A 26,557-nucleotide genomic window follows, 5' to 3' on the forward strand; every position below is an offset into this window, starting at 1 on the left:
TATTTTGTTGTTGTTGTTGTTGGGTTTAACTTGTTTTGTTTTGAGACAGAATCTCACTCTGTAGTCCTAGCTACGTAGTATGTAAACTAGGCTGGCCTCATGCTTGGAGATCTCCTGACTCTGCCGTCCAGGTCCTGGGCTTAAAGATGTGCACCACACCTGGCAGTTAGGTATAGTTTNTCTCTCTCTCTCTCTCTCTCTCTCTCTCTCTCTCTCTCTCTCTCTCTCTCTCTCTCTCTCTCTCTCTCGCACACCCTCCCAGTAGTCATATTTTTTTTTCAAGTGGTGATGTTCTGTATTCAACCCAATTTTTATGGTGTATCTTTGAGCTCAATGGAATTAATGTCAGATTTTTATAGGTTGACTCTAATGCAGAAATACTTAGCTGAATCTTTGATTTTACAGTTTGTGTAACTGTTGTGAGCATCTGCAGCAGCTGCACCTCTCAAACTATTTGCTAACCAAATTGAGCACAGTGACAAAGTAGTCATCTCAGACGCGCCATTAAACAGAGAGGAATGGCTCTGCACACGGCACAGCATCTGCTGCGCACATGGTGTCCTGTATGGAAGGACTCGAGATAAAATAATTGTCGAAAATTTCTTCATTAAGACCTCAACAGTTCGCACTTGTTTATCCGAATCTGCATAGCTCCCCTATGAGACAACACACTTGGGGGTTCTTGGGTTCTCCCTCACTTTCTCTTTGATCCTGTTTGATGTGCTGACTTTAATAAACACACTCAAAACCACTGTGCAAGCACATCGTGGAAAAAACTACAAAGGAGCAGCTCCGGCGGAGCTCTGCTAATCCCTAGCTCACGCAGGCTATTTTTAGAGGAGTATTTTTTTAACACTCTTTATGTGACAATGTTATATAAACAGGGAAAAGCAGTTCTTTCCAGATGAATTTTAATTTAAGAGCTGAAATAGATTTGTAATTCTAGAGGAATCCTATGTGCTAAGTAACTCTGAGAGAAGCCCAGTTGGGAATGTGCTGTAGGCATGTTCTCCCACTTGCCGAGAGGACAGAAAAAATGAGTTTGCCTAATGATTATTTTTTTTATCATCTAAGCTGTTAGAAGCTTATGGAAAGTATGTGGGGAAAGGGGACAATAAAGACATGAAACAAGAAAGCCCACGTTTTCCCCCAAACATCGACAGTACATTTGTACAATCTGAAGACTTTCTTCTTCATTTACTCATTTTAAAAATGAATAGTTACAAATTATTTACTGAGCTTGTTAAAAGAATTCCCATCTTCATTTTGCAGAACAAAGCAGAGCAGTTAAGTATTTTCTGCCTAAAGGAAATAAATTGGCTATCTGGCTCTCCTCAGACCCCTGTACCCTTGCGGACTCTGAGTCTTGCTGTCTGTCTCCCTGTTGTACAAGCCTGTGAGGCAGCGGCTCAATGACTGACTCCTATTTGCTAGGATGCTTAGTTCTGTGGTCTGACTGCAGATGCGATGCTGTGTTCTTGTCACTTGGTACCAAGTATTACGAATGCTTTCACAGAAACAAGACAAATCTGAGGTAGAAACTGCATCTTATATTCTGAAACATTTTAAAGCCACTGTGTCTTAGTTGTCTGTTAAATCTGTTCCACTGTAGAATATGTTCTTTAAAAGCTGCAGCTTCCCCACGTGGGCACATACAAAGCATGTCATTTTGGAGACACGCAAACTATGTAGTTATAAATTCCGAATTGGCAGCAAGTCTCTTTCCACAGGAGGGTGGGGATTGATCTCATGCTGCAGCTCCCTGTCAGCGTAATTTATGGCTCTAGTAAGATGGCACGCCTTAGAGTTCTGCAAACAGGAGTACACAGTTGAGAGCTGGGAAATCCCTGGGCTTGAGGTTGCCGTGCTCTTTCTTGTGGACAATTAGCAACCTCCAAATAGACAAAGCACTCGGAAACACGGCATGAACAGCTTGCTGACACAGGGTGAAGCCATTGGTTGGCATTTAGAATAGGAAACCATTGACAAGACTCTCTGACCATGGAGACATTGAGAATTTTTCTCCCAGGCAGGACATGGTGAGTTGAGCTCATTGTCAAAGCAACAGTGGTTTAAATTACTTTGCCTACCCTTGCTATACTTAACTCTGTATATAAACAGAACCAGAGAGGGAAAGGAAGCACAGCCCTTCTCTTCCATGGGACTAGAATGCCTCCCTCACGCTCAACACATTCAGGACCAGCAACACTGTTTATGCTGTGCTTCTCCTGAAGGAGATCTCCAAGGCACCTCACAGGCTTTGGGTGCCAGTTAGCATTGCGTTAGATACGACTGCCTAAAATCCATGTGCAGTCGTTAGCCATGACAGCACCCAAAGACCCTTACTGCTTTCACAAAGAAATACATCTCTTTCCAGGGTCTGAAGGACAGGAAATAAATTTCTTGACTGTAAAAGACAGAAGACAAACTTAACTTTTAAGGATCCAGTGAGGATGGAAGCATAAATACAGCCAGTTGACAGCTAGACAGATCACCAACAGTCCTTAAGAATATTGGGTGTGCGCATCAGGATCCTGTCTTTTTTGATACTCTGTCCCAAGTAGCTTAAACCCAACACTCAAAGAAAAGAGGAATGCTCACTGGCCTGCAACATCTGGGGTTTTATTTGTCATTTTGGCATACCTGGCAAGCACAAAAGAAAGAGTGAAGGGGATTATCTTGACAATGAAATGAGTTACCGAATCTTGTGATAATGAAAAGCAGAAGAATTCTTATGCCTTTCTATAGTCCCTGAGGTAGAGGTGCATTTATGGGTTTGCAGAAGTAAAATGTGGGCGGGCAGAACAGATGGGCCAGAATCCCTGAAACACAACACCTCTTCGTCCCTGGACTGAGAACCACTGTTACCTCCAGGCCGGGTTCCTCCTTCACCTCTATTATAAGGTTCACAGTTGCCCCGGTAAAAGCTGGCATAGTGTCTTTTCACCCTGAAATTACTCATAGGCTTCTTGTTTTTTTTATCTGTGAGAATGTTTTTCTGCACGTTCTTGGCATTCTCCAAAAGGTACGAAGTTCTCAAACTTAAAAATGAAATAAAAACTAGTAAAATATATAATTTCTCCCCCAAATAATAATTTATACTACTTCTCTAATATGATTAAAAATAAAAAAATACATAACTATAAGAGACTCGATGTTGAGATGGTATTTTTGCTATGGTTGTTATAATGTGTGAGTAGATAAACTATTAGACAAGAATGAACAGTATCAATCCCACTACTTAGGAAAGGTCATTTTAATGTTTTATTTAGTGTGTGTGTGACGTGGGGTGTGGGTGGGTGCACATGCCACAGCACACACGTGAAGGTCAGAAGACAGCTCTATGGAGTCAGTTCTGATGTTTCATCATACATGGGTTATAGGGACCAAACTCATGTCATCGCTGACCACCAGAGTACCGTTACCCGGGGACCAAACTCACAACATCACTGACCATCACAGTACCGTTACCCGGGGACCAAACTCACATCATCGCTGACCATCAGAGTACCGTTACCCAGGGACCAAACTCACGTCATCGCTGACCATCAGAGTACCGTTACCCGGGGACCAAACTCACATCATCGCTGACCATCGGTGACCAAACTCACATCGTCTCTGACCATCAGAGTCCTGCTACCCACTGTACATCTCACTAGCACAGAAAAAGGCTTTCTACGTGGTGTGGAGAATGAGTAGCTATGGGTGGTTAGTATTTTAAAAAACTAGTCAGTTCTTGCTATTTGGACATGTTCATACAGAAGATATTTATTTTGTTGAAACAAGTTGTGTCCCTGCGATGCCCACACCTTAGGTTTTGTGGTGTGCATTCCTCTGTGGAAAGGGCTGTGTCTGCACCATGCTTACCGTTTGCCAGGTACGTTTGTGTTTTAGTTCTGATGGGGTTCCCACATCTGGCAGCCCAACAGGAATCATTTAGAATCCAGAGTTTAGTAACTTCAGAGAAATAGAAGTAAGCACTGTGTCCAATCTCTGATGTATTCATTTCAAGGCTGCATGAAAAATGAAAACTTTGTAATGAGCCCCAGCAGAGGCCATTAGGGCGATCTCCTGTGCAGTGTGGACGTGATGGACCTGCCCAGCCACTCCAGAGGGAGATGAGCGCACACCAGAAAGATAACCATCTCTGACTTTGTCTTCTGATTCATCACTGACCTGAACTCCATTTGAACCTAGTTAGACAAAAAAACAAGCAGAATTCCTGGCCCAAACTATAAAATGTAATTAAGCCCTTTTGAAAGGATGTGTAAAAGAACATTGCTGTACCCCACTTATAACACTACCACCACCACAACCAATAAAGTTAAATCAAGCGCTGCCTGTAATGGATTAAAATAATAAATGTTCCTGGATTTCAGTGTTTGAAGTACTTGAAGAAAGCAGACTTCCAACATCCCGAGTAGCTGAATATAGGAAAGACATTTATTAATGACGAGTTCAAGGATGTGGCCTGCTCAAGATCATTGCTTTCTGTTTACCGTTACACATCTCTTGTGTTTTTACACAGCTCACATGTGTCCGCACACAAAAGAATTGTTAATTGTATAAATATGGTTCTCTTGGGGAGCCTTTCTGACAAGAACCTAATTACCACTGCTACACTGCCTGTTTAAATCTACCTTCGAGCCTTGTCTCTGCCAAGATTAGCCTATTTCTCCCAATCAAATTTAGTTACAAGATTTCAAACCATTCTGTGGGGCAGGTCCCACAGCTAGTGCTGTGCTCATGGAAGAGCTGAAATGTGACAGCCTCGTGCACACTTCAACTACATGGCTTCTTTTCTTTGATGACTTAAAATACTGGAGTAAGAGAATGGAGCTTAAAAGAATGAAGTATCGTGCTACATGTAAACACAGTTGTCAGGAGGTATATTGACTCATTGAGCTGACTTTTAGGTTTCTATTCTGTGTGTGTGTGTGTGTGTGTGTGCGCGCGCACGCGCGCACAGCTCAAGTGGAGATAGTCAGCCTGCAGGGCAGTGGATGACTTTACTCTCAGCACTCAGTAGGCAGAGGCGGGTTTGGGGCAGACTGACCTCTGTGTGTCTGAGGCTAGTGTGTTCTACTTAGCAAAGCCTTGTCTTAAAAAAAGATCTCAAGGTAATTGTGAAAAGGGAGAAGTTTCAGTGGTACATGTTTGATAAAAAGATTTAAGAAACTCATTTCTCACCGTGGTAACTTTAAAACAAGTCGCAGAGATAACACTTGTGGTTCTGGTGCCTTCTGTGGAGGAAAGTTGTGTCTCTGATTGCCACAATAAGTACTTACAACATTGATGTCACAGAAAGTCAGTACATGCCTACACCCTGGGCCTACGGTGTTTCTTAATCTTTCATCTTTTTCAGGATCATATAGCATTAGGAAAATAAGCCCTGAGCATTAAGGTATGGCCTGGTGAAATTCAATATTCTCAGTGACAATTTAGAATATGAGTTTCTTGGGAGGAAAATGAACTCACCACTTTAACTGGGCATCCAGATTCCTTAAAGTCTGCTATAGGCTTTATGAAAAGGTTTTGATCCACACTCCTACTTCAAGTTCAAAAGGAAACCTACATTTTAAAGTGTATTCCTTTTCTGTACATATTTACTTTGAACTCTGGCATACAGTTTTTCTCATAAATCTAACCTGCCACTATCTGTTTTTAAGACTTTGTAAAATTCGAGTGGTTATGAGGTGTGAAGTTTGGATTAAGCCAAAATTTTTAGAAAGCACATGTTATGTATTTTGATTGTTTTGAATTTTAGCATGGGCCAACCCAAAACTTGTGTGTCTAGCAAAGTGCACTAAACTGTGCTCTGTTGCCGTAAGAAAGCACAGAGAATTGCCCTTCACGTCATGGTAACGGGTGAATGGAGCAGCTGTCCTTGTCCCTAATGTACTTGTGAAAAGCTTGCAGAATTTAATGAAATCATCTCCACTCATAAAACCTAAACTGTGCACACATGGAAAAGTCCTAATGTTTTGGCAAATATTGCTTTGTTAGGAATGTGAATGTCTACCTGTTTCAGAATTTTGTAATAATGGCACAAGGCTGGGGAAGACCCTGGCCGAGAGAGGCGTCCCCACTGTTTTTGTTGTTGTTGCTGTTGTTGAGGAGTAATTAAACTATACAGCCTTTCTTTTTCTCTCCTTCAGGCAGAAGTCTTGGATCATCATTCCTCCTCAGCATAAGTGATTTTCTCCTTAAAACAAGCCTCAGAGACAGAAGCCGGATTCTGATGGGACCATTCTCTGCTACTGTCAATCTGGAAGCCAAATGGTGTAAACACAGTGGCAATCCAGGCCCACAGCAGGCCATACCAAAGATAGCCGTGGATTTAAGAGGTGGTCTGCTACAGGTCTGTAGGGGCCACCAGATTTTCCCCACAGGTTTTTAACTGGTCTGTTGTTGTTTTGTTTTGTTTTGAAATACTTCACCAAAATTTAAATTTTTTGTGTGATAAGGAAGTATATGGAATGATGGTGTCCATCTTCACAGCGTGACTGAAGAATGGGTCATCTCATCTCATTTTCCTGTTCCCACAGTATAGTTCAGTGGGTTGGGGTCTTGCTGCTGTTGTTGGTGTATTCAGTCAAACCTTAGAGTATCTTCTTACCATTCATTCATCAGTTGAGGGAGTTTTGGAATCATTCCACTTTGGACTATTCCCGGAAAATGCTTCTGTGAACAGCTGTAGGCAGGTTTTTCCATGAACATACAGTTTGGTTTCTCTTGGTTGTAAAACTGAGAGTGGAAATGTCTGGGGAAACTTTTTACTGTGTGGAGTTTCTAATAATAGAGCAGTCAACCTGTATCAGGTCAGCGCCACCCAACACACAGAGCTGTGTCATAGTTGCAACTTCCTTAGGCGTATGATGCTCGGTTATTAAAATTTGGTATATTATATCCCAACCTCTTGTTCATGCCTATAGCCAGGTATGGAATGCATGAGATTCTCTATTCTCTTTCTTGATAATACTTAGGTAGCTCTTAACATCATCATGCAATTTCATGTCCCTCAGGATTGTTGGAAATCAAAAAAGTTGCAAGATTCCCACAGGGCAGGGAACCCTGATTGCTCTTTGGGCTGAGGAGGGAGAGGGACTTGATTGGGGGAGGGGGAGGGAAATGGGAGGCAGTGGCGGGGAAGAGACAGAAATCTTTAATAAATAAATTAATAAAAAAAAGATTCACAATGATAGAAATTTTAGTGACTAGTTTATCACTAAAGGGGATGCATTAAATGTGCATTTCTTAAAATCAACCAAAAATTGCAATCTTTCAACTTTTTTTTTAGTTTCCTTTTTTAATTAGATTTTTTAAAAAAAAAAAATACCAATCCAAATTTCCACTTCCTCCCTTCCTCCCATTCCCTCCACACTCTCCCACCCCATCCCCTCTAGTCCTAAGAGAGGGTAAGGCACTTTGCTTTATGGAAACTCCAAGGCCCTCCCTACTACATCAAGGCTGAGCAAGGTAAACAGCCAAAGAGAATAGGATCCCAGAAGGCCAGTACATGCAGTAGAGAAATCCCAGTACCACTGCCAGTGGCCCCTTCGTCTGCCCCAGCCATACAACTGTCAGCCACATTTAGAGGTCTCCCTAACACAGACTCCAGGAACCATACAGGGGCAGCTTCCTTCTCTCCTGTTAGGACTGATCTCTGACAAATGGAAGAAGTCACCCATGAGACTGTTACCATTTTATTAATATTTGGCCAAGAGAACCTGTGTGTCCTGATCTTGAACTTTAAGAAACGTTCTTTTTCCTTCTTGCTGAATGAACTGGCAAACAGTGTTTCACACCATTGTAATATCATCACTAATCTAAAGTTTAAACTTTACTCTTATCCACACAACTCATGATAGGTTATTCAAGTATTAGAATTTCAAACAATAAATTATTATTTCTTGGAAATTGTAGTTTATTATTATTAATTATACTGAACATGATTATAGCATCACATTAATTCAAATATGATTTGTACCTAATTATTCTCAAGAAATATTTATGTTTAAAGACTGTTAATATTTTCATACCCTTTTGAAGGTCTTCTGGGGTCAAGAGCATTTGAATTGCTTGTCCCTTCTGCATGAATTATTCAATGGGTATCTTCAGGAAGAGGGGAGCTTTGAAGTGCCGGTTCCTGAATCAGCACCCCAAATGCCATCTCCTGTGGATAAGACTCAAGCTCTGAAAAGTGAACCAAGTTCAGATGACCTGCGGACAGGCACCTTTCAGTACCTACAGGATGCTGGTGAGTACAGGCAGTGTCCACGTGAGTGCGTGTGCCATGTGTGGCGTGGAGTGAGTGCAGTGATAACACTGGAGCACGAGAAAGCGGTCCATTCACACTGACAGTGTGGAGTGATGAACCAGCGAGTCCCTGTGATAGCCCTGGAGCACGAAAAAGAGGTCCATTCACACTGACTGTGGAGTGATGAACCAGCCAGTCCCTGTGATAGCCCTGGAGCACGAGAAAGAGGTCCATTCACACTGACAGTGTGGAGTGATGACACCAATCAGTCCCTCTTTGAAATTGACTTTTTCTGTCTCAAATCTTATTTAAACTGATCAGTTAGTTTCTTTATGTGATTTTTTTTAATTCTCTCTCTGAGAAATCAACGTGTTCCTTTTTAAAAACTTGCAGTGTTGTTTTCATTTGGCAGAATCTTTGAAACTTCCTGGTGCCTATGAAGTCCTGTTCTGTAGTGAGACAGACGAGAGCCCAGGGATGATGCTGTGGAGGTATCCGGAGCCTCGCGTGCTCACCCTGGTGCGGATAACTCCTGTGCCTTTCAACACTACAGAGGACCCGGATCTTAGCACAGCGGACCTCGGAGATGTGCTGCAGGTGTGTAGTGGCTGCTTTTATCTTTCTAAAATAAAATAAGTATGTGAAAATGATGACCATTAAGAAAAAATATTAGAGCAAACATATTTCTTCTGTCAGTAGTAGCAAAGATGAGTACATTCATGTGTGTGCTGTATGCATGCACATGTGTAAAAAGGAGAAAGATAGTTTGCTGTCTCTGGACCACCTAAAGCATTAAAGATCAGGGGGAGTTCCAGGGATCCAAGCAGCATACAGGAAGCTTGGCTATTCTCAATAGCCAGAGTCAGTATCTGGTCATACAATGTTTTATAACTTATTAAAAAATATATTTATTACCAATGTATGGGTAAAGTTCAAAGTAGAGATACCGTCCTAGGGAACAAGACAGGGCCGCGGTTTCTGGAAGTTGAGCTTGCTCTAGAATTCACAGCAAGGATTCTATGTATACAGTAGTATAGCGTTCACAGGAAAGATAAAGCAACAGGACACAACAGATAGAAGAAGTGTCCTGATGCCGTTTCCTGAGATCCTGGAGCTGTCTGTCCTCATGTTCTTCCTTTGAGCAACAGAATTTAACATGTGTCTGGGAACGGATCTCATGGACAGAAGCAACTCTTCAGTTGCAATCTTAGGATCTTACAAATTGTCTTGTTTCCTTAGAGAAGTTGAGAACAGAAACTATGTAGCATCAGTCACAGGATCAGCTCAGCTCAGATTTTCTCCTTTGTACCTAAAGGTTCAGGTCCTAGAGTTGCTCTTAGGGGTCAGAAAGCATCTGCGCCACTCATGTGCTGGGAGCTCCGTCGAGCATGAACAGTTCTTTGGTTGTTGATGGGTAGAAGAGTCTCCCTACGTCCTCTTCCAAAGGGAACCCTCCTGTTGTCCTCCTTGTCCTGTAATGGTCTGAATTCTGTTCTGGAGCCTCAGGTCCAAAGCGTGGCTAACCTGAGTGGAAGGAAAGCATGGAAGGTGCCCCTGGAGAGTGTGGTGTAGTGCAGATTCTGTGGGCTGTGAGGTTCTTCTGACCGTCTCCTTAGGCAAACTTCTGGGCTTCCCAGACTTTCAACTGTTTCCTTTCCTAACAGTAACAGTTGTCGTTATCAACCTTCCAAAGTAATTGCAGGCCATTACAGTAAATGGGACATTATAGTTAATATGCTTAAATCAGTGCCTCACACATAGTGAGTCTTCGTCTCTACTCAGCTTACACAAGCACCTAGACATTGTCACGAGACTTTTCCATGCCATCCAGCCTCGCCCTTCCAAAATCGTATCGGAACAGAGAGATCACATGGCTCACCGAGGGAAATGCTCCGTGAGTCTGTCACCCTGCTATGCCTGCTGTGATAACCTGGCATGCCCTGGACATTGAACATGCTTTAGTTAAACTAGCCTATTTGTATTTACCAAACCAACTTTAACTACCCACTTTGTCCTTGTTTATTAGTTTGATTTCTATTGTTCTGATAAACTTTATGTCCAGAACAGTCTGGGGCAGAAAAGATTTATTTCAGCTTACACTTCTGGGTCACAGTCTACTATTGGGAGAAATCAGGACAGGAACTCAAGCAGGAACTGAAGTGAAGACTCAGAGGGATGCTGCTTTCCAGCTTGCTCTCATGGCAGCCAGCTTCCTTATACAGCTTGGACCTACCTGATTTGAGATGCACGGCCTATGGTGAGCTGGACCTTCCTACATCCACTAGCCATCGAGAAAATGCTCCAAAGGCATGCCCACAGGCAGTCTGTTTCCATGTAGTGCCTCAACTTACTTGACTTCCCTCTTGACTCTCAAGTAAAACAATAGTAAAATTAAATAAGCCAACACACTGTCAGTTTCTCCTTTCTTGAAAACTAGAGTCCTGTCTACTCTTGGATTAGCTAACATTCTGTCTGAGCCCTGAAAGCTTCTCGGACAGCGTATCTAGATGTGCCGCCGCCCTCCTGAACCCTGGAGCACTGATGTCACTACTTGGATGCTGCCTTTCACTTTATTCTGTTTCTCCATATCTTCTTCCATTCCTAGACTGTGTGTCTCGAGAAAGGGATCGCATAGCTTACCACTCTGTTCTTGTACTAAATAGGGCCACTCAAAAAATTGTTAGTGGTAAATACTTGAATGCCTGGGTTCCTGCTGCCTGCTATGTAGAAGTATTAAGAAGTTAATTAACGTAAATTAAGTTTAAAGTTAATTATTAAGAAGTTACTCATAGTATGTTAGTAAATTTATTTTGGAATTTTAATGGAACATATAGGAACATGCCTATATTATTCATCTAACCATAGGTTCTAAAAAAAACCCTAAATTTAATATTTATAGAAACCAAAATGACTTTATTTTGTGTCCATTAATGATTTTATCATATAAATTTAAATACTGACATGTCAACAAAATGAAGGTATATGTGGTATAACAAGAACTGGGATTGAAAAATGCCACCAACCCGTAAAGAGTGTTGTTTTAAATGGGCTTAGGTGTAAGAACTTCCTGGTGTGTGATTTTGTGTGGCAGTTTCCAGGGTCACCTTTTCCCTCAACTTATTGCATCTTGTAAGGATTCCAATTTGAGATGTCTACTTTCTGACTTGGCAATGGGTTGTTTTTAAGACAGGGTCTCTCTGTACAGCCTTGGCTAACCTGGAACTTACTGTATATATAGACCAGACTGTACAGCCTTGGCTAACCTGGAACTTGCTGTATATATAGACCAGAGTGCACTTGAATTCAGAGAGCCTAGAAAGTGTCTCAGCCTCCCAAATTCCAGGCTTAAAGACTTCTGCCACCACACCGGATGGACATTGTAATTTTTACGTAGATCCGTTGTGTTACTTTCTATGGAGGGATAATATTTAGCCTGACTGTTATATGCAGAATATTAATGAGGAAACAAGCACAGTATTGATGGAACAAGAGTAAAATTAGAAAATGTCTTTTTAAAGTATTTTAAGGTCTTTTTTTTATCATCTTTTAGTTATATGTATGTGTATCTCTGCATGTGGGTTTATAAACTTGATCTGTGGTACCTGTGGCAGCCAGATGCATCGAATCACTTGGAGCTGGGGTTACAGATAAGGGTAATGTACCTGATGCAGGTACCTTGACTTGAACTCAGGCCCTGTGGAAGGACAGCAGGTGCCCTTTACCCCTGAGCATCTATCTAACCCCTTGAAAACATCTTTAGCCAGGGAAGTGCTCTGACATTTTATGTTAGTGACAAATTTATTTCTCCCATGTAAATTTGCCCTTCAGATCTCAAAATTCCCTAATTGAATGATTTCCTTAGAGAACTCATCATATTCCTTCTTGGTACATAATGAGAAATAATCATCTTGTAATTCCTTAAATGTCTCTGCACAGGGGACAGGAGGAACAAGCAAAGTCAGTAGTGTCGTTTGTTGATTCCAGGGGAGAGAAGTGTATGCTGAAGACAGTCAGTGCACTTGTGCCCAGTTCTCTTCCACTCATCCAGCTTAAAAGTAGGAACGATTGGTTTTTCCTTTTTTTGAAGAGCTGTTTTTAATTACATGTATCTGTGGGGGGGAATGTGCGCCTGTGAGTGCCCGTGTCTAAAACAAACAGAAGACGGTGTTAGGAACTCAGGTACTCTTAGCTGCTGTAACAGTTAATAATGAATTAATATTGCTATAAAAATCAAAGCGAAGCCACACTGAATGAATAACAAATTTTAATTTGCTATGAAATGGGCATCATCTCCATTTTACAGTTGGGTAAACTGAACTGTTCCTGGATCACAGAATTTGTTAGTAAGGGGAGTCTCAACTTCACACCTATCTGTCTGACTACAAAGCCCTTGCTCTACATAAATATCTGGGAAGAGACTATTCTAGATGGTTTACCTAAGTAACAGTGAGCCCTGCACTATTGGGAATTGTGGGGAAGAAAATAAAATTACCATTTTACTTTATCATGAAATAATTATCCAATAATATGCCAAAGTAGCTTTAAATCAGTAAAAGTAAATGCAAGAGAGATTAACTGTTAACATAGCTAAAGAAAGATGTAGGACGTAGAAGGAGGGAAATGCCCAAAGTGTTAGGACACAAAAATAACCTCCAAAAATACCATTGAATTTGTTTTGTGTTGTCCATTTACTGCTGGTCCTGGGACCTGCTTTTAGGTGTGATTTCCTGGTACCGTCCATCCTCAGTGCTCTTACCTCCTCTTCCACAGAGTTGCCTGAACCCTGAGGGGAAGAGATGTCCCATTCAGGACCAAATGTTGAGAAGTGTCTCTCTGCACATTGCCCAGTTATGATTCTGTTTTTGTTCCAGTCAGCTGCAGGAGGAAGCTTCCTGAGATGGCTGAGCAAGACCCTGATCTATGAGTTTAGCAGATGTTGTCATTTTGTCTGTGTTCCTTCAGCAGAACAGTGGTTTTATTTTTCCCCTTGGTCCCTGGCCTATCTAATCTTGGGTTCTGTGTCCCCTGAGCAGTGTCAGGAATGGGTTCCATCCTACGGAGCTGATCTTAAATCCATTTAGATGGTGGTCAGTTATTCCTACATTTGTGCCTCTACTGTGCAGCTCACATTGTAGATCGTCAGGTTTGTAGCCGGCTTGGTGCTTACCTCTCTCCTCTGGTAGTGTACAGAGTACTTTCCAGTAACACGAACACTGATCAGTAGGGGTGAAGACTCTAGGTAGGCACCAGCTTGACTCCTCTGTGTTCAGGGAATTACACAGATGTCGTCTTCAACAATAGAGCCTTGCCATCAGTTTGTGGAGATCACCCATTAGCCTTGCCAATAGCCAGGGTTGTTTTGGGCTTTCCATAGAGCTCTTTGACCAATCCAAGAACATAAATCTTCTAAAAGAAGAAGAAACTCTGAATTTGCTTTTAGAGAAGAAGCCCCATCTTCCCACAAAAGGTGGGAAGGTCACCTTTTGTGTTGGCGGCTTGTTGGTGTTGTGGTAGTTCCGGGGAATGCTGGATCTGTGTGTGGTTAATAGAGGCTTTTGCTGACAAAGTGACTATCTGAGGAGACATTGCCTTTCTCACAGCTACATCATCAGCGGTGTCTTTATGTCCAGTGTGGGAAGAGATTCCACTGAGACTTGAGCAAAGGCAGGGAGAGTTAACATTCAGATGCAGCAAGGAGAGCAGCCCTAGAGAGCAAAACAGGCTGGTGTGGGTGGACCCTAGGGGAGTAGCCCTGGGAGGAAGGCCATCCCTGGCAGAGGGGCTCTAGAAAGACTCTCCCCTAAAATGGAAATATGAAAGGAAGAAAAAATAGAATTTTTTTTTACTGTTTTTCTAGCTTCTTGTCTTGTACCTGCCAAAATGATCCATGCCACTTTAGTCCCGTCCCTATCCCTGACATCATCTTCGGTAGACAGGCTCCCATATCACTCAAGACACAGGAGGTCACTTCTCACCGCAGTTTAAAATCAGTGCCTGCACTGGCCAGGGCAGCGACTGTGGCATAGCAATTGCACAGATTCACAGTGATAATGAGGTTTCAGCACTTAATCATATAATTTTGTGATTCTAAAAAAATTGAGTTTATAATATGGTGTATTGGGATCTCTAGATTAGCATGGATTTGGTTTATAATATGGTGTATTGATATCTCCCAATTAGCCTGGAATTGGTTTATAGTATGGTGTATTGATATCTCTGTATTAGCATGGATTTGGTTGTAATTTACTAGTGACATTTTTAACCCATTGTTTGTCTAGATACCAAACTAAAACCTCATTAAATTTTATAGTTGTGTGATTTTTTTCCTTTCTTTTTTATAATTATGTGAAAATATCCCAGGTCAGGCATATATAATTGGCTTTACGAAATAACGTAGAGAATACTGTTGCTGCTGTAAAATTGCCTTTACAGTCACCATATAATTCTAGAGCACATGGACCCAACAGGCAGAGATTATAGAGGCTCACAGTGTAGTGTGATTTCTCTCTTCCTCACATAGCTTAAGAAGAATAAAAGGAAGTAGTCTTGGGTGTTTCTTTTCAGCAGCATGGGGCTGCTTATAGTTCACTTATAGTTGCACATGTGTTCCCAGAATCCCGAGCTTTCCATTTTATAAGCACCTCCTGCCCACTGGCAGCTGTACTAATGTGTCCCAGAAGGCTTTGCGCCTATCCATCATCTTTAGGAGAAGTACTCAAAGCCAGATATGAGATTCATTGTTGAAATGGTAAAAAAAAATCTGGATAGGCCTGGAGGAAGTGAGAAGCTGAGCCGGAGTCTTCAGAATCAAGGAGAGGGGAAATGCGTGTACCCAGTGGACACTAATAAATGTTTGTGGATGATGGACAGTGCTGGACCAGCTACTGAGAGTCGTAACTTCCAGAAGCCACCGCCTCCTTTTTTGGATGAAAAGAGGAAATACAAATAGAGTATTCCCCGAGTACATTTTTAATCCTTCTGTTTTTGTGGTGTTGTGAAAGTCTGAATCAGTCTAGGAATAGATAGATCCCAAAGAACTTCTGATCACCTCAGTAGACAGAGGAGGCGAGCAGGGCTAGGTGCTGAGTAGTGGGATGGCTCTCACTCTATTCTCAAGCTGCCTGTCGCTTCCTAGGAGGGACAAGGGCACAGCACAAGCCAGGCATGACCTCTTGTACACTGGAGAAGATGCCAAGAGTGTGCCTTTTAACAAAGGAAATTTACAGCTCATTGGAGCCGCTACAACACGGCTGCATGAAGAGATGGCTATCTAGGTGGTCACTGGTGAGGAAGTAGGATTTCAAGAAATAAAGGAGAAGGTGTATTTTAAAAATTACTGACAAGGTTGGGAATTAGCTCAGTGGTAGAGTTCTTGTCTACCATGCGTGGGGTCCTGGGTTCAGTTCCCAGTACCTTTAAAAATAAGTATGTTCAGAACTGAATAGAGAAAGCTGAACATAATATTTCTAGAAAGTAGAATAGTCTGATTTGACAAGAACAGGCTGAGCCGGGATGGAGTGAGTGGTAGAGCTGCAGGCTGTGGTCGTGGTGTCCACGTCCAGTCTGTGTCCACTCCATTGAGGACAAGGAGGTGACGCATTCACAATGTGCTGTTTCTCAGTCGTGTCTCTTCATTATCCCTGTTGCTCATGAATCAGTACTGTGATCTCCACTTTGGATAGAAGGTAAGTGGGGTCTAAGAAGTTAAGTAACTTGAGAAAACAAGAAGGAGATAAAACTAGGATTCACACTGAGATCTCTATGGGTCCGTGAGTCCTGTGTTATGTTGCTTTGACTCCTTGGAGACTCTGGAATTCATCTATCCCTTTATAGCTTCATAAGCCGTTGGCAGCTCAGTCCTTAGAGTAGATTGGCCCAGAGTCTGTAAAGATGGAAAGGAGAAAGCAAAGACAGACTGGAAATGAGAGCCTTGGCAGGTTATGGCAAAGGGGTTATAAACGAAGAAAGCTCTTAAAAGTCAAAGGTGGCTGGCAGATGTCAGAGCAATGAGAAGTCTGTTGTAAGAGTGCGCACATTGTGGAAAGAGAGGATGCAGTTGTGCCAGTATGGCTCACGTTAGCTGGAGCCAGCCCTGTAGAGGGCTCGGTGGTACCCTCATGTCAGAGAGAAGGAAAGGGTCTGAGTCTCCTTGGGCATCTTCCCTCGGGAAAGTGCATGAAGTCACAGGGTTTTGACCCTGGAAGCTGTGTGATTCTCTGCCAAGAGTCCCAGGAGTATGGGAAACACTGCTGGAGCTGGTTTTCCTCTTTCAGAAAATACAGGTTACCAAGAGCTTAAACAGAACATTAGTTCATCCCCCTCTCCTGCGGGAAGCCTTGGAGTAGCTAACCTAGGGCTGTCCTTACACAGCCTCATGCTCTCTCCAGCACTAGATGTCTGCAGAGTCCAAGATGGCTGCACAGACTTCGGGTACCTTATTTCTGCTCTAGCATAGGAAAAGGATAGGACAGACAGAAGTCATTCTCCTGCCTTAAGCCGCCCACATCCTGTACTACTGTGCTGCCAAGATCCAAAGTCCAGACTGAGGTCACTTGGCCATACCCAGCTAAGGGAAGATTAGTATTAATTTGCAGAGGAGGAAAGAAAAAGAAGATGCTGGAGACTTGAGCAGTCCCACTGTAAGGCAGGAGCAACCCCAAGGACGGTGTCCAGCTGGCTTCTTTTGTTTGCTCCAAAGCTCTCCTCTTCTGGCCTCACTGTGGGATGCATCACCATTCGGTGGTGTAGTAAGAAACCTCACTTTGTAGTTCCTTAAGTGAAGTCTGTCCAGGTAGAATTAGACAAAACTTAAACAGTCAATGAGATTTTGGAAATAAAAAGCAGTCAATAGTTTGACGTGATAGCATTTCTAGCCCTCAGAGAGGAGGTGGGAGGAGTCTTCCAGCACAATGTGCTTTTAGAGTAAATGGAAACCATTTGCCAACTGGAAGAATACTGAAGTCATGTTTGTCCTGTCACTTTATTTGGTGGTGGAAATTTTATTAGCCTATTTCTCTCTTCCTATTAAAGACTCTTGCACTTAAGGATGGGGGAAGGGAACTGTTTCTTCCTGGAAACAAAGGACTGTGTTTGACAGCTGGAGTGTTTGATGTTTACTATTCTGCATTAGAATGTTAGGGAGGGGCTGGGAAGATGGCTCCGCAGGTAAGAGCTCAAACATAAAAAGCTGTGTGTGGCTATGTGGGTGCCTGCAGCTCTGAGCACAGTGGTGGATAGAGGAGAGAGGATCATTGGGGCTTGCTGGCTGCTGGCCTCACTCAAGGGTCAGTGAAAGATGATTTCAAAGGAGTAAATTGGAGAGGAACAGCAAGACAGCCAGAGTCTTCCTCTGAACTCCGAGTGCATGCTCCACATACTTACTTTGATTCAGAGAGCAAAAAACAAAAGTTGGGGGAAGTACAGAAAGGCAGTTTGTAATGTACCTCAGTGGTGTGGGAGGTCCTTCTGTGTGCTACTTTTATTGGTTAATGAATAAGAAACTGGCTTGGCCTATAGCAAGGTAGAAGGAAGGCAGAGTCAGAGAGACACCATGTAGCCCCGCTGGAGACAGATGCCAGAACTTAAGCCTGTAAGCCACAGCCACATGGCAATACACAGATTACTAGAAATGGGTTAAATTAATATATGAGTTAGCCAATAAGAAGCTGGAGCTAATGGGCCAAGCAGTGATTTAATTAATACAGTTTCTATGTGATTATTTCTGGGCTAAGCAGCTGGGAACCAACAAGTGGCCTCCTCCAACACCTCTGTATTTTTAGTGTCTGGACTTGGCCAGAGAAAAATTAAAGATAACTCTTTGGGTCGGTTCTAGGAAACTAACAGGGTAGAATGCTACCGTTAAAGGGAGTTTGAAAAGTCAGAAAATATGGAGTAGTCAGAGTATGGTAGAGATCAGTTCTTCAGTGGACACTTATAATTTAAGGCTGTAATGGAGTAATTGTAAAATTTTTATCACAAGTTTAGAAATGATCTGGCAGTTCAGCAACTAGCAATAGTTATTTGAGAAATAGTTGAAGAGTTCTGCTCATAGAATTAGAGCAGCAGCGTGTGCAATAGAAGTCATACTCAGAGAAAGTGCAGAGTTTGGAAAGGAGGGACCAGCAATAGAACCACAAGCAGATAGCAGACTAGGAATTGTTGCAGGCGAGTAATGTCCTGACTGCGGAACCTCACACACCCATGTGCTGCTGTGTGGTGGCTGACAGACTTTGCCAAGTCATAGCAAACCTATGATCTGGGGACTGGAAGGGCCATTTCTGACATGTTCTTAGCTCTGCTCCCATCCACTGTTTTCCTGCTGGTGCCTACCTTGTGCAGGCCACTTTAAAGTAGACTACTTTGTTGCTCATGCTACAAAACTCATTCTAATTGCATCATAGCTGTTACTCTTACTCACTATACAGAAACGCTAAGGCTCACGGAGATTAAAGAAGGCTCCTCAGGCCATACCATCAGTCCAGGGCAAAGCCAGGATCTTAGCTTAGATGGATGTGCTCTTTTTAGACAGATGTCCTGCTGTGGCTTACTGAATTTGAGGCACTTTAGGACATGAGTTTAGAGATGTCTTTCCCAAAATGCACCTTCACATATAGTCATTGTGCCTCAGATTTACCAATCCACAAATTCTGTCCCCCAAAATGAGCCTTCTTCCCTCAGCACATTTTTAAATCTCTTCTTTTCCACTCAAACTATATTCTACTCTATAATGCATCATATTGCTTCTATAATTATGAAATAAATTTCTACCATATTACAGATCATCTTACATTGTATAAAACGGATCTAAATCAAAAGCATGTGTCACATAGTTTTCTAAATATTGGTGTCACCAATTTGAATACCTCAGACTTGCAGATGGCAATGATTTCTTCACAACTTTATCAGCCACATAGTAGCATTGAGACACTTGGGACTCTGCAGAAGCAGCTGAGTCACATGTTGACTCTAGGCCACCACTGGAACCCTCATGTTCTTCCTAGGACTTTTGTTGTTTGTATTTTGTTTTATTTCTTTTTTGAGTCACTTATTGGTCTGGTTGCTTTTTGTGCAAAGAATACAAAAGAGTCTTAGCTAGCCCTAGGAAATAAATACCCGTCAAAGGGCAATGGTCATGAGAAGATGAAAGATGTGGTGGTGGTGGTTGTTTGTGATGGTGGTGGTGGTGGTTGTTTGTGGTGGTGGTGGTGATGTGTGTGTGTAAGAGAGGGAGAGTCATCTATCAACTGACTTGAATAATCTCAGAGGAACCTTGGTCAGTTCTTTAACTCACTCTCAGATGGATTCTGCGACACTGAGTTAAAATAATCATCAACTAAATTCCTAGATTTGCCTTATTCAGAGCCAAGGAAGTGCACTACCATGCCTTACAAATCCTCGGCGTGGTTTCTCCTTGAAGTAATGAAACCTTGTTTCCATAATTGATTTGTCCAACTCAGGATTCCACTGAGGCTCATGGATTGCATTAATTTATAGATTTCTCCTTTTTATTTGTGTGTGTGTGTGTGTGTGTGTGTGCTTGTAGGGGCAGAGGTCAAAGTCAGGTATCTCCCTCTATTGCTTTCCTCTGTTTTGAGACAGGCTTCCTGATTGGCTAGGCTGGCTGGCCAGCCTGCTCTGGTGACTTTCTTATCTCTGTCTCCCCAGTGGTTTGCGGATGCATGCTGCCATGGACAGCTTCTTTTATGTGGGTTCTAGGGATCTGAACTGAGGTCTTCAAACTGTGTAGCGAACATTGTGTGCGCCCCCACACCAGGCTGCACTGGTTGACACATGTCTGCTATCTCTTTTCATTTATACTTGTCCCCCTCCTGTGCCATGTGTTTGCTGGGGGAAAGGATTCTCTGACTTGGAACATGTCCTATCATGCTGTGGACCATTGGTTGTGGTATTAACCCTATCTAACACCTTCCTTATCCCTCATACTGTTTGTAATCTTGCAGTTGTTAAGATCTTGACTAGATGTAAATTGAATTCTGGAATGGTTACTTCACAGGCAACATAGTGTTGGCATCACAGTGGGCACAACGTGCCTGCTTACTTCACTTTCAGTAATGTGAAGACTGACCAGTGTGACCCATTAACTTTAATCAGCTGTGTATCACCTAGTACTATGCACTGTGTCATTTCCCTAACCCACAGACCTTAAATCCACAGGCAGTCCCTGCATTGCCAGAAGGTTGCTTGCAGTTGTCCTACACTCTAGCTTTGCTCTTGCACATATAGTGAACACTCCCTGTCTCACTCATATGAAGCTTGCTTAAGATTAATTAGCTTAAGGTCGGGTAGCAAGTAAGTGAACCAACCATGTAAATTTGGAGAGTTGTTTAAGGAAAAATTGGCTATAAAATACTAAGAAATGAATAAGGTAGATTGAAAACAAGATTGAACAAAGAATCACAGCCACAGTAGTGGTGAATTATTATGAATAAATCAGTACTAATGTCCTAGAGACTTTGTATTTTCCTAGCCTTGATTTTAGATCCAAGCCAGTGATTGATGTCAGTGTTCGCATCCTTGAATGAGGTAAAAGTGTAAGCTCCCTAGCGGCTGGCTTTGCATAAAGCCATGATGTGCTGCAGCAAACCATTCCACGAAGTGAAACTGTCACAGAACAGTTCCTACAAGTCTCTAAATGTCATTGATTTTTATGGCTAAGAGTTATCTTGTCCAGAGCAGCAAGCTGCTGTCTGTATGACCTCCCAACCTCCTTCTGAGTACTATGATTGTCACACCAATGAACTCAAATAGAGACGGGTTGTTGGGGTAGAACTCAGAATCTGTCTTCAGAGCCAGAAATGGAGGATAGATTACAAAATACAGATGTCTGTCAGGGATTCAGTCCAAGGAGAAAAGCATGCCAGAAGTTAGAAATAGATATGTTATTCTACAAAAAAAAAAAAAAAAAGCACTTGAATTTGGCTTTTAGCCAGAATTTTTTTTTTTCTTAAATAACTCAGATCAAGCTATTAAGCCTTAATGTGCTGTTGAGGTGCAGTGGAGTGCGTGGCTGGAAAGCCAGACTTTAAAAGTCAAAGTTCATCATGTTCCAGTGAGGACAAACCTGCTTTACCTTCTCAGAACTATACCAGATTGTACCTGTCAAGGAATCTGTAATCCTATATTCTTATTCATGACTAGAATTGTTTGAATGTTCTCTGAAATCATTAGTTTTTGAATATTAAAAATTTAAACTGGAACTAATAATCTCCAGGGTTTTTTTAAATTACATTTAATTCAAAAATGTCCATACTTCTAAATACTAAAAGTAAACCATTCTGCTGTTGTTTTATTGGGATTTCTGTTGCATTTATTTGTTTGTTCTGTCATAATGTGGGTTGGCACACATTTGCCACCTCGTGTGGGGTTTAGAGAATAATTTTCGGGGCTTGGTTCCAGTCATGGACTCCAGAGCAAGCAAGCACCCCAAACTGTGGAGCCAACTCCCTAGCCCCTATTGTTTTTTAATTAAGGGAAATGTCTCTAAATTCAATGCAGTTTATTTGATTACATACTAAACTTTATCAATTGGTTATATTAGAAAAAATTTGTTCTTTGTAAATTTTGGTTGGAGTTTTATTTTCCCTTCAGTAATGAGTTACTTACTCTAAGAGGCAGAATGGGGATGAGGAGTGGGAGACAAGACGACTCTGGTTACTGTGTGCTTAAGACCATTGTGTAGATGCTAGTACTGGGCAGGGTTTTGTTTTCTATTCTTATTACCTCTATTGATACTATGTATTCTCTACTTCACACTTTTGTTTCACTCTCAATAAATCTTCCTAGGAAAACTCCTGTTGAAGTCTGCTTTGTCCCCTAAACAAATTCTGTAGCTGTAGCTTAAGGTGTTAGGAATTTGACAGAATTGTCTAAATAGTAACATTCCCAAAATGTATGTTTTCCGCATCATGTTCTTTCTACATGATGATCTACTCAACAGGACATTGGTCACTACGAAACAAGAAATAACAGCGGTCAAGGCAGCCAGTCATTCTAACTGAGACAATTTGCCTCTCTAAAGTTTGAAGAGTTGACCTAGAGACTTAAGAATTAACAATAGCTTTGAGAACATTCTTTGTCTGTTAGCTTACCTGGAACCTGAAAATGAGTGGAGTTAACAGAGCTGTGCTTTGACATGTCCGGCCGAGACGTCAGGGGCGTGCTTCTCACACTTGGATGATGATCACTGTCGAAGGCATTCATGTTTTTGTGATGTTATGTACCACACACGTGACACTTGTCCCATACCATTCTTTTGCATTCCACTTGTCTATAATGTTGAGGTGGTCATGTATGAATATGATTTAGTTGATAAAATAAATACTTTTATTCTCTTTAATTATATTTGAAGAAATACTTGTGAATTACAAGAACTTTTACATTTTGTGAGCAAAATTTAATACACATATAGTTACAAAGATTTTGTTTGCTAATATTTTGATTTTTACTCTTTAATTTATGTTTTTTTCAAAGATAATTCACTGTGGTGTGTGCTAATCATGTTGTCATTTCTTGGTAATGTGATTTGTGGATTTTGAAATGTGATAGCACATACTTCAAGTGGTATGCATTTTGTATTCATAATGAAATCTTTAAGGTAAAAGAGGCCTGATCCTGAGCCTCAAGTATAATCAGGCACATCCTACTTCTTTGTGTTTGTTTTTTGAGTTTTGAGTTTTTCCTGTATTTTCATTTCTTGACTCTTCAACAGAAAACCTTGTATGGCGTCCGACCAGGTGCAGGGAAGTTGTCCTTCTTTAGAGCCTTGACATTACCTGGGTCTGTTTGTGTTGCTCACTCTGTCCTTCACTTGGCCTTCTTGAGAAGTCAGGTCGTGTGCTGTTTGTCTTTGCTCTCCAGTATCTAAGGTAGTACTCAGTGAGTGAAAATCAGCTGAAGTGGAAACTCCAAAAGTACTAGGCTTGTCTAATTGGCTGAGCCTGTCTCCTGAAAGTCTTAGCAAAGCAAAAGCCCGTTCTGCATTCATTGTAGTTAGACTACAGTGAGATCCTGGTGATATTTCTGGTAAGAAATTAATACACAGCCTCTAGAATTGATGCATGTCTGTACTGTGTACCATCAGAGAAGTACAGAGTGCTAGGAGCTCACCAACTAAAAATGTCCATGCACAGCCTACGATGCTTTTAAGTGCAGTGAGAAATCCTTGTGTCTGATTTTGAAGTTCAGAGAATGAAGTGTTAGAAGGGTTTTCTGGCTTTTGCTTTTCTCAGAGGAAGTGTAAGTAGTTGTGAGAGAAGGGGTTTGGGGAAACAGTGAGGAGCAAGCTGATAGCATCTAGAAGCCTGTGCAGCATAAAAGCCAGAAACTGGTCTGCAGAAAGAGCCAAGGGCCGGGATTTGGACTAAATCTTAGAAGTTTGCAGACAAGTTCATTTCGATGAGTCCAAGTTATTCTCCTGAGATGTTTACCCAAAAGTGCTAGAAGTCAGCCAAGCACATCAGGAGCTGACGGTGTGGGCACGTGTGTGTCATACACGTGTGTTATCCAGTCTCCCCCATACTCGGGAGCTGACGGTGTGGGCACGTGTGTGTCACACACATGTGTTATTCAGACTGCCCATACTCGGGAGCTGACGGTGTGGGCACACGTGTGTCATACACGTGTGTTATCCAGTCTCCCCCGTACTCAGGAGTTGGTGGTGTGGGCACGCGTGTTTCATACAGGTGTGTTATTCAGGCTCCCATACTCAGAAGCTGTCGTGCACATGTAGTTTCACATTTCTTCTTTTCCGTTCCTGATACCTACAACTAACTTTTCTTCCTGTCAGAATCAGAAAGCTCAGGTCTTTCTTGCCTGCTTGTCCACATCTTTGTAGAACACCGGGATCTCATTCATACTCTGGTGTTCAGCTGTTTGGCTGCACTAATTTAGACTATGAAGATGAACTCAGATTTATCAGGAAAAATATGAAATTTGTACATTGCGAGAAAAATATGCTTTTAAAAACATATTTCAAATCTCTGGTGGCCATCCAAGGTTTTGACTAATTTATTATTACATGTTCTTGGTTTCCTGAAGTCAAGAATTGTGTGTGTGTTCCTGACACTGGTCCCCAGCTTTCTCTTGTCATGGAAATAATTCATTAATACTGATAAACTAATTGTGATCTATAAAGTAACTAACTAAAGCATGTTATATATACATTTATTATTATCGTACATACATTTGTGTGTGATATGAGGCATATATTAATAGATACTTTATCAAGAAGCATGATGAGTCTGTTTTACGCTATGTGAAAATTATTTAGTTAGCCATTGAGTTTAAACTAAGCTGTGGACAGTAGACTGTTAACAGACAAAAGAATAAAGTTTCTAAATACTTAGAGACAGATTAAAATACATTATGAATTTAGGGTTTATATTAGTTTTATTGAAAGAAACCCCATAATAGTAAAATTGTCTCTGTTTTAAGTTAGTTTTTAACAGAAGTTCTTAGTATATTGGTATTACTCCTCTTCTGAGAAAACTATTGTCTTGAAAGATGTCATATCATACACCTCCACTTGCTTGCAGCCTGGTCGCTTGATAAACTGATAAGACAACTGGGCCATGTGTTATGTTTTCTGAAAAAACAGGCCAAACAGAGATTCTAATAAAAGAATGTTACACGTTTCCTTTCAAATACTACAAAGTATTTCTCAGGGCTCTTAAATTACCATATTTTGATACCAAGGGAAAATGAAATCTGGACTTAGAGTCTTGTTTGTACTTAGAGGTTTTCCGGACAGGAAGGCAGTCTGGATGCAGTGCAGTAAGCCGCAATACCAGTGGGGCATCGCAGGTGACGACTGCAGCTGTGCCCTCGCCGCAGCGGAGTGCAACTGCACGCTGGAGCAGTTCCTGAGCAGAAATGGAGTTTGCTTAGCTTTGTCTCCCAAGAGTAGATTATATTAAAATCTTATAAAATCATGATTTCCTGCATTTGAATACTTGTGGTTTCTCAACTGATTCCAATATTATAAGGGTGTGTGTGTGTGTGTTTCCATGTGCATACCCATGTGACTTCCATTAGCTGAAGATGTGTAGAAGTGTCTCCTATTCTTAGAGAACAGATGGAAAGAGAGCTGCATGTTGAAATGTATGCACATGAGCAGAAGCATCAGAGACGAAAACACTTGCACTTCACCTCATTCAATGCCAGGCTTTTACAATGGAATGGAAACACACAATAGGCAGATTCCGCGGTCAAAATACAATTTTATTAAGTATTAAACACTAAACTTCCATTATTCTATTTGATGACTATGTCTCCTGTTCTGTGTATAAAGAACCGAGTATAGGAAACAGTCTTCCGAACAGCTGGAGCATGCCCCCAAGTGCACCAGCACATGCAGAATGGAACAACAGCTGAAGCATGCCCCCAAGTGCACCAGCGCATGCAGAATGGAACAGCTGGAGCATGCCCCCAAGTGCACCAGCGCATGCAGAATGGAACAGCTGGAGCATGCCCCCAAGTGCACCAGCGCATGCAGAATGGAAAAGCTGGAGCATGCCCCCAAGTGCACCAGCGCATGCAGAATGGAAGCTCCGGGGCGAGAGAGAAAAGGAAGGAAAAGTAGCTGAGGAGAGGAAGGTGATTTGGCCCAAGCCTTTGTGCATATAAGAGGCTTGTTGAACACCCACTGAATAAACTCAGATTAGCCATACTGTGTCAGAAAGACAAAGAAAATATCCTGGAAGCAACCAGAGAAGCAGCTCATGACATACACAGACGGTCAATAAGATTACCGTCTGATTCCTCATCAAATACTGTACAACTAGGAAGCAGGAGAACGCATTCAAAGTGTTGAAAGAATGCTTTTAATTACAGCGCCCCACCTATAGTTTAAATGCCCGAGGGAAATGGCAAAATCGAATGTGTATTCCACGTTCATTTTGTTCCAAAGACTTTTCTTTCTGAAAACCAGAAAGTGCATAAGGACTCACAACGGCTGTGACTGCACCTGGACAAACCAGCCAGACACCCAGTGGAGAGGGCAGAGAATGGTGTGTGTGTGTGTGTGTGTGTGTGTGTGTGTGTGTGTGTGTGTGTGTGTGTGAAATTCTCCAAAAAAATGAGACATAAATGAAGAACATAATGTTTATAGTCACTGATTATGGATCTCTGAAGTTCCCTAACTCCTATTAGTCACAGATAACTTATCTGTAAAATGGAAATATTTTCCTCACTGAGCTAATACGTAAGAAAAATAGGGAAGTGCAAAGTGGCTTAGTGAGTAGAAGTGCTTTTTCACAAGCCTGCCAACCCGAGTATGGT

General features: G+C 41.8%; 1 protein-coding gene across 4 annotated transcripts in view; it reads left to right on the forward strand.

The window, feature by feature from the left end:
* Nucleotides 1–26,557, forward strand: part of Vps13b (vacuolar protein sorting 13 homolog B) — a 399,494-nt gene that overhangs the window by 286,475 nt on the left and 86,462 nt on the right. For all 4 annotated transcript variants that reach the window (XM_050163211.1, XM_050163229.1, XM_050163202.1 and 1 more), the window contains exons 37-39: nt 6,159–6,361; nt 8,053–8,260; nt 8,673–8,857. In XM_050163211.1, coding sequence (XP_050019168.1) covers nt 6,159–6,361; nt 8,053–8,260; nt 8,673–8,857 — 596 coding nt within the window. The remainder of the gene's footprint in view (nt 1–6,158; nt 6,362–8,052; nt 8,261–8,672; nt 8,858–26,557) is intronic.

The sequence above is a fragment of the Alexandromys fortis genome, unplaced genomic scaffold (genome assembly GCF_014885135.2).
Source record: "Alexandromys fortis isolate MF-2015 unplaced genomic scaffold, M_Fortis_MF-2015_v1.1 scaffold_17, whole genome shotgun sequence".
In the NCBI taxonomy this organism is placed as follows: domain Eukaryota; kingdom Metazoa; phylum Chordata; class Mammalia; order Rodentia; family Cricetidae; genus Alexandromys; species Alexandromys fortis.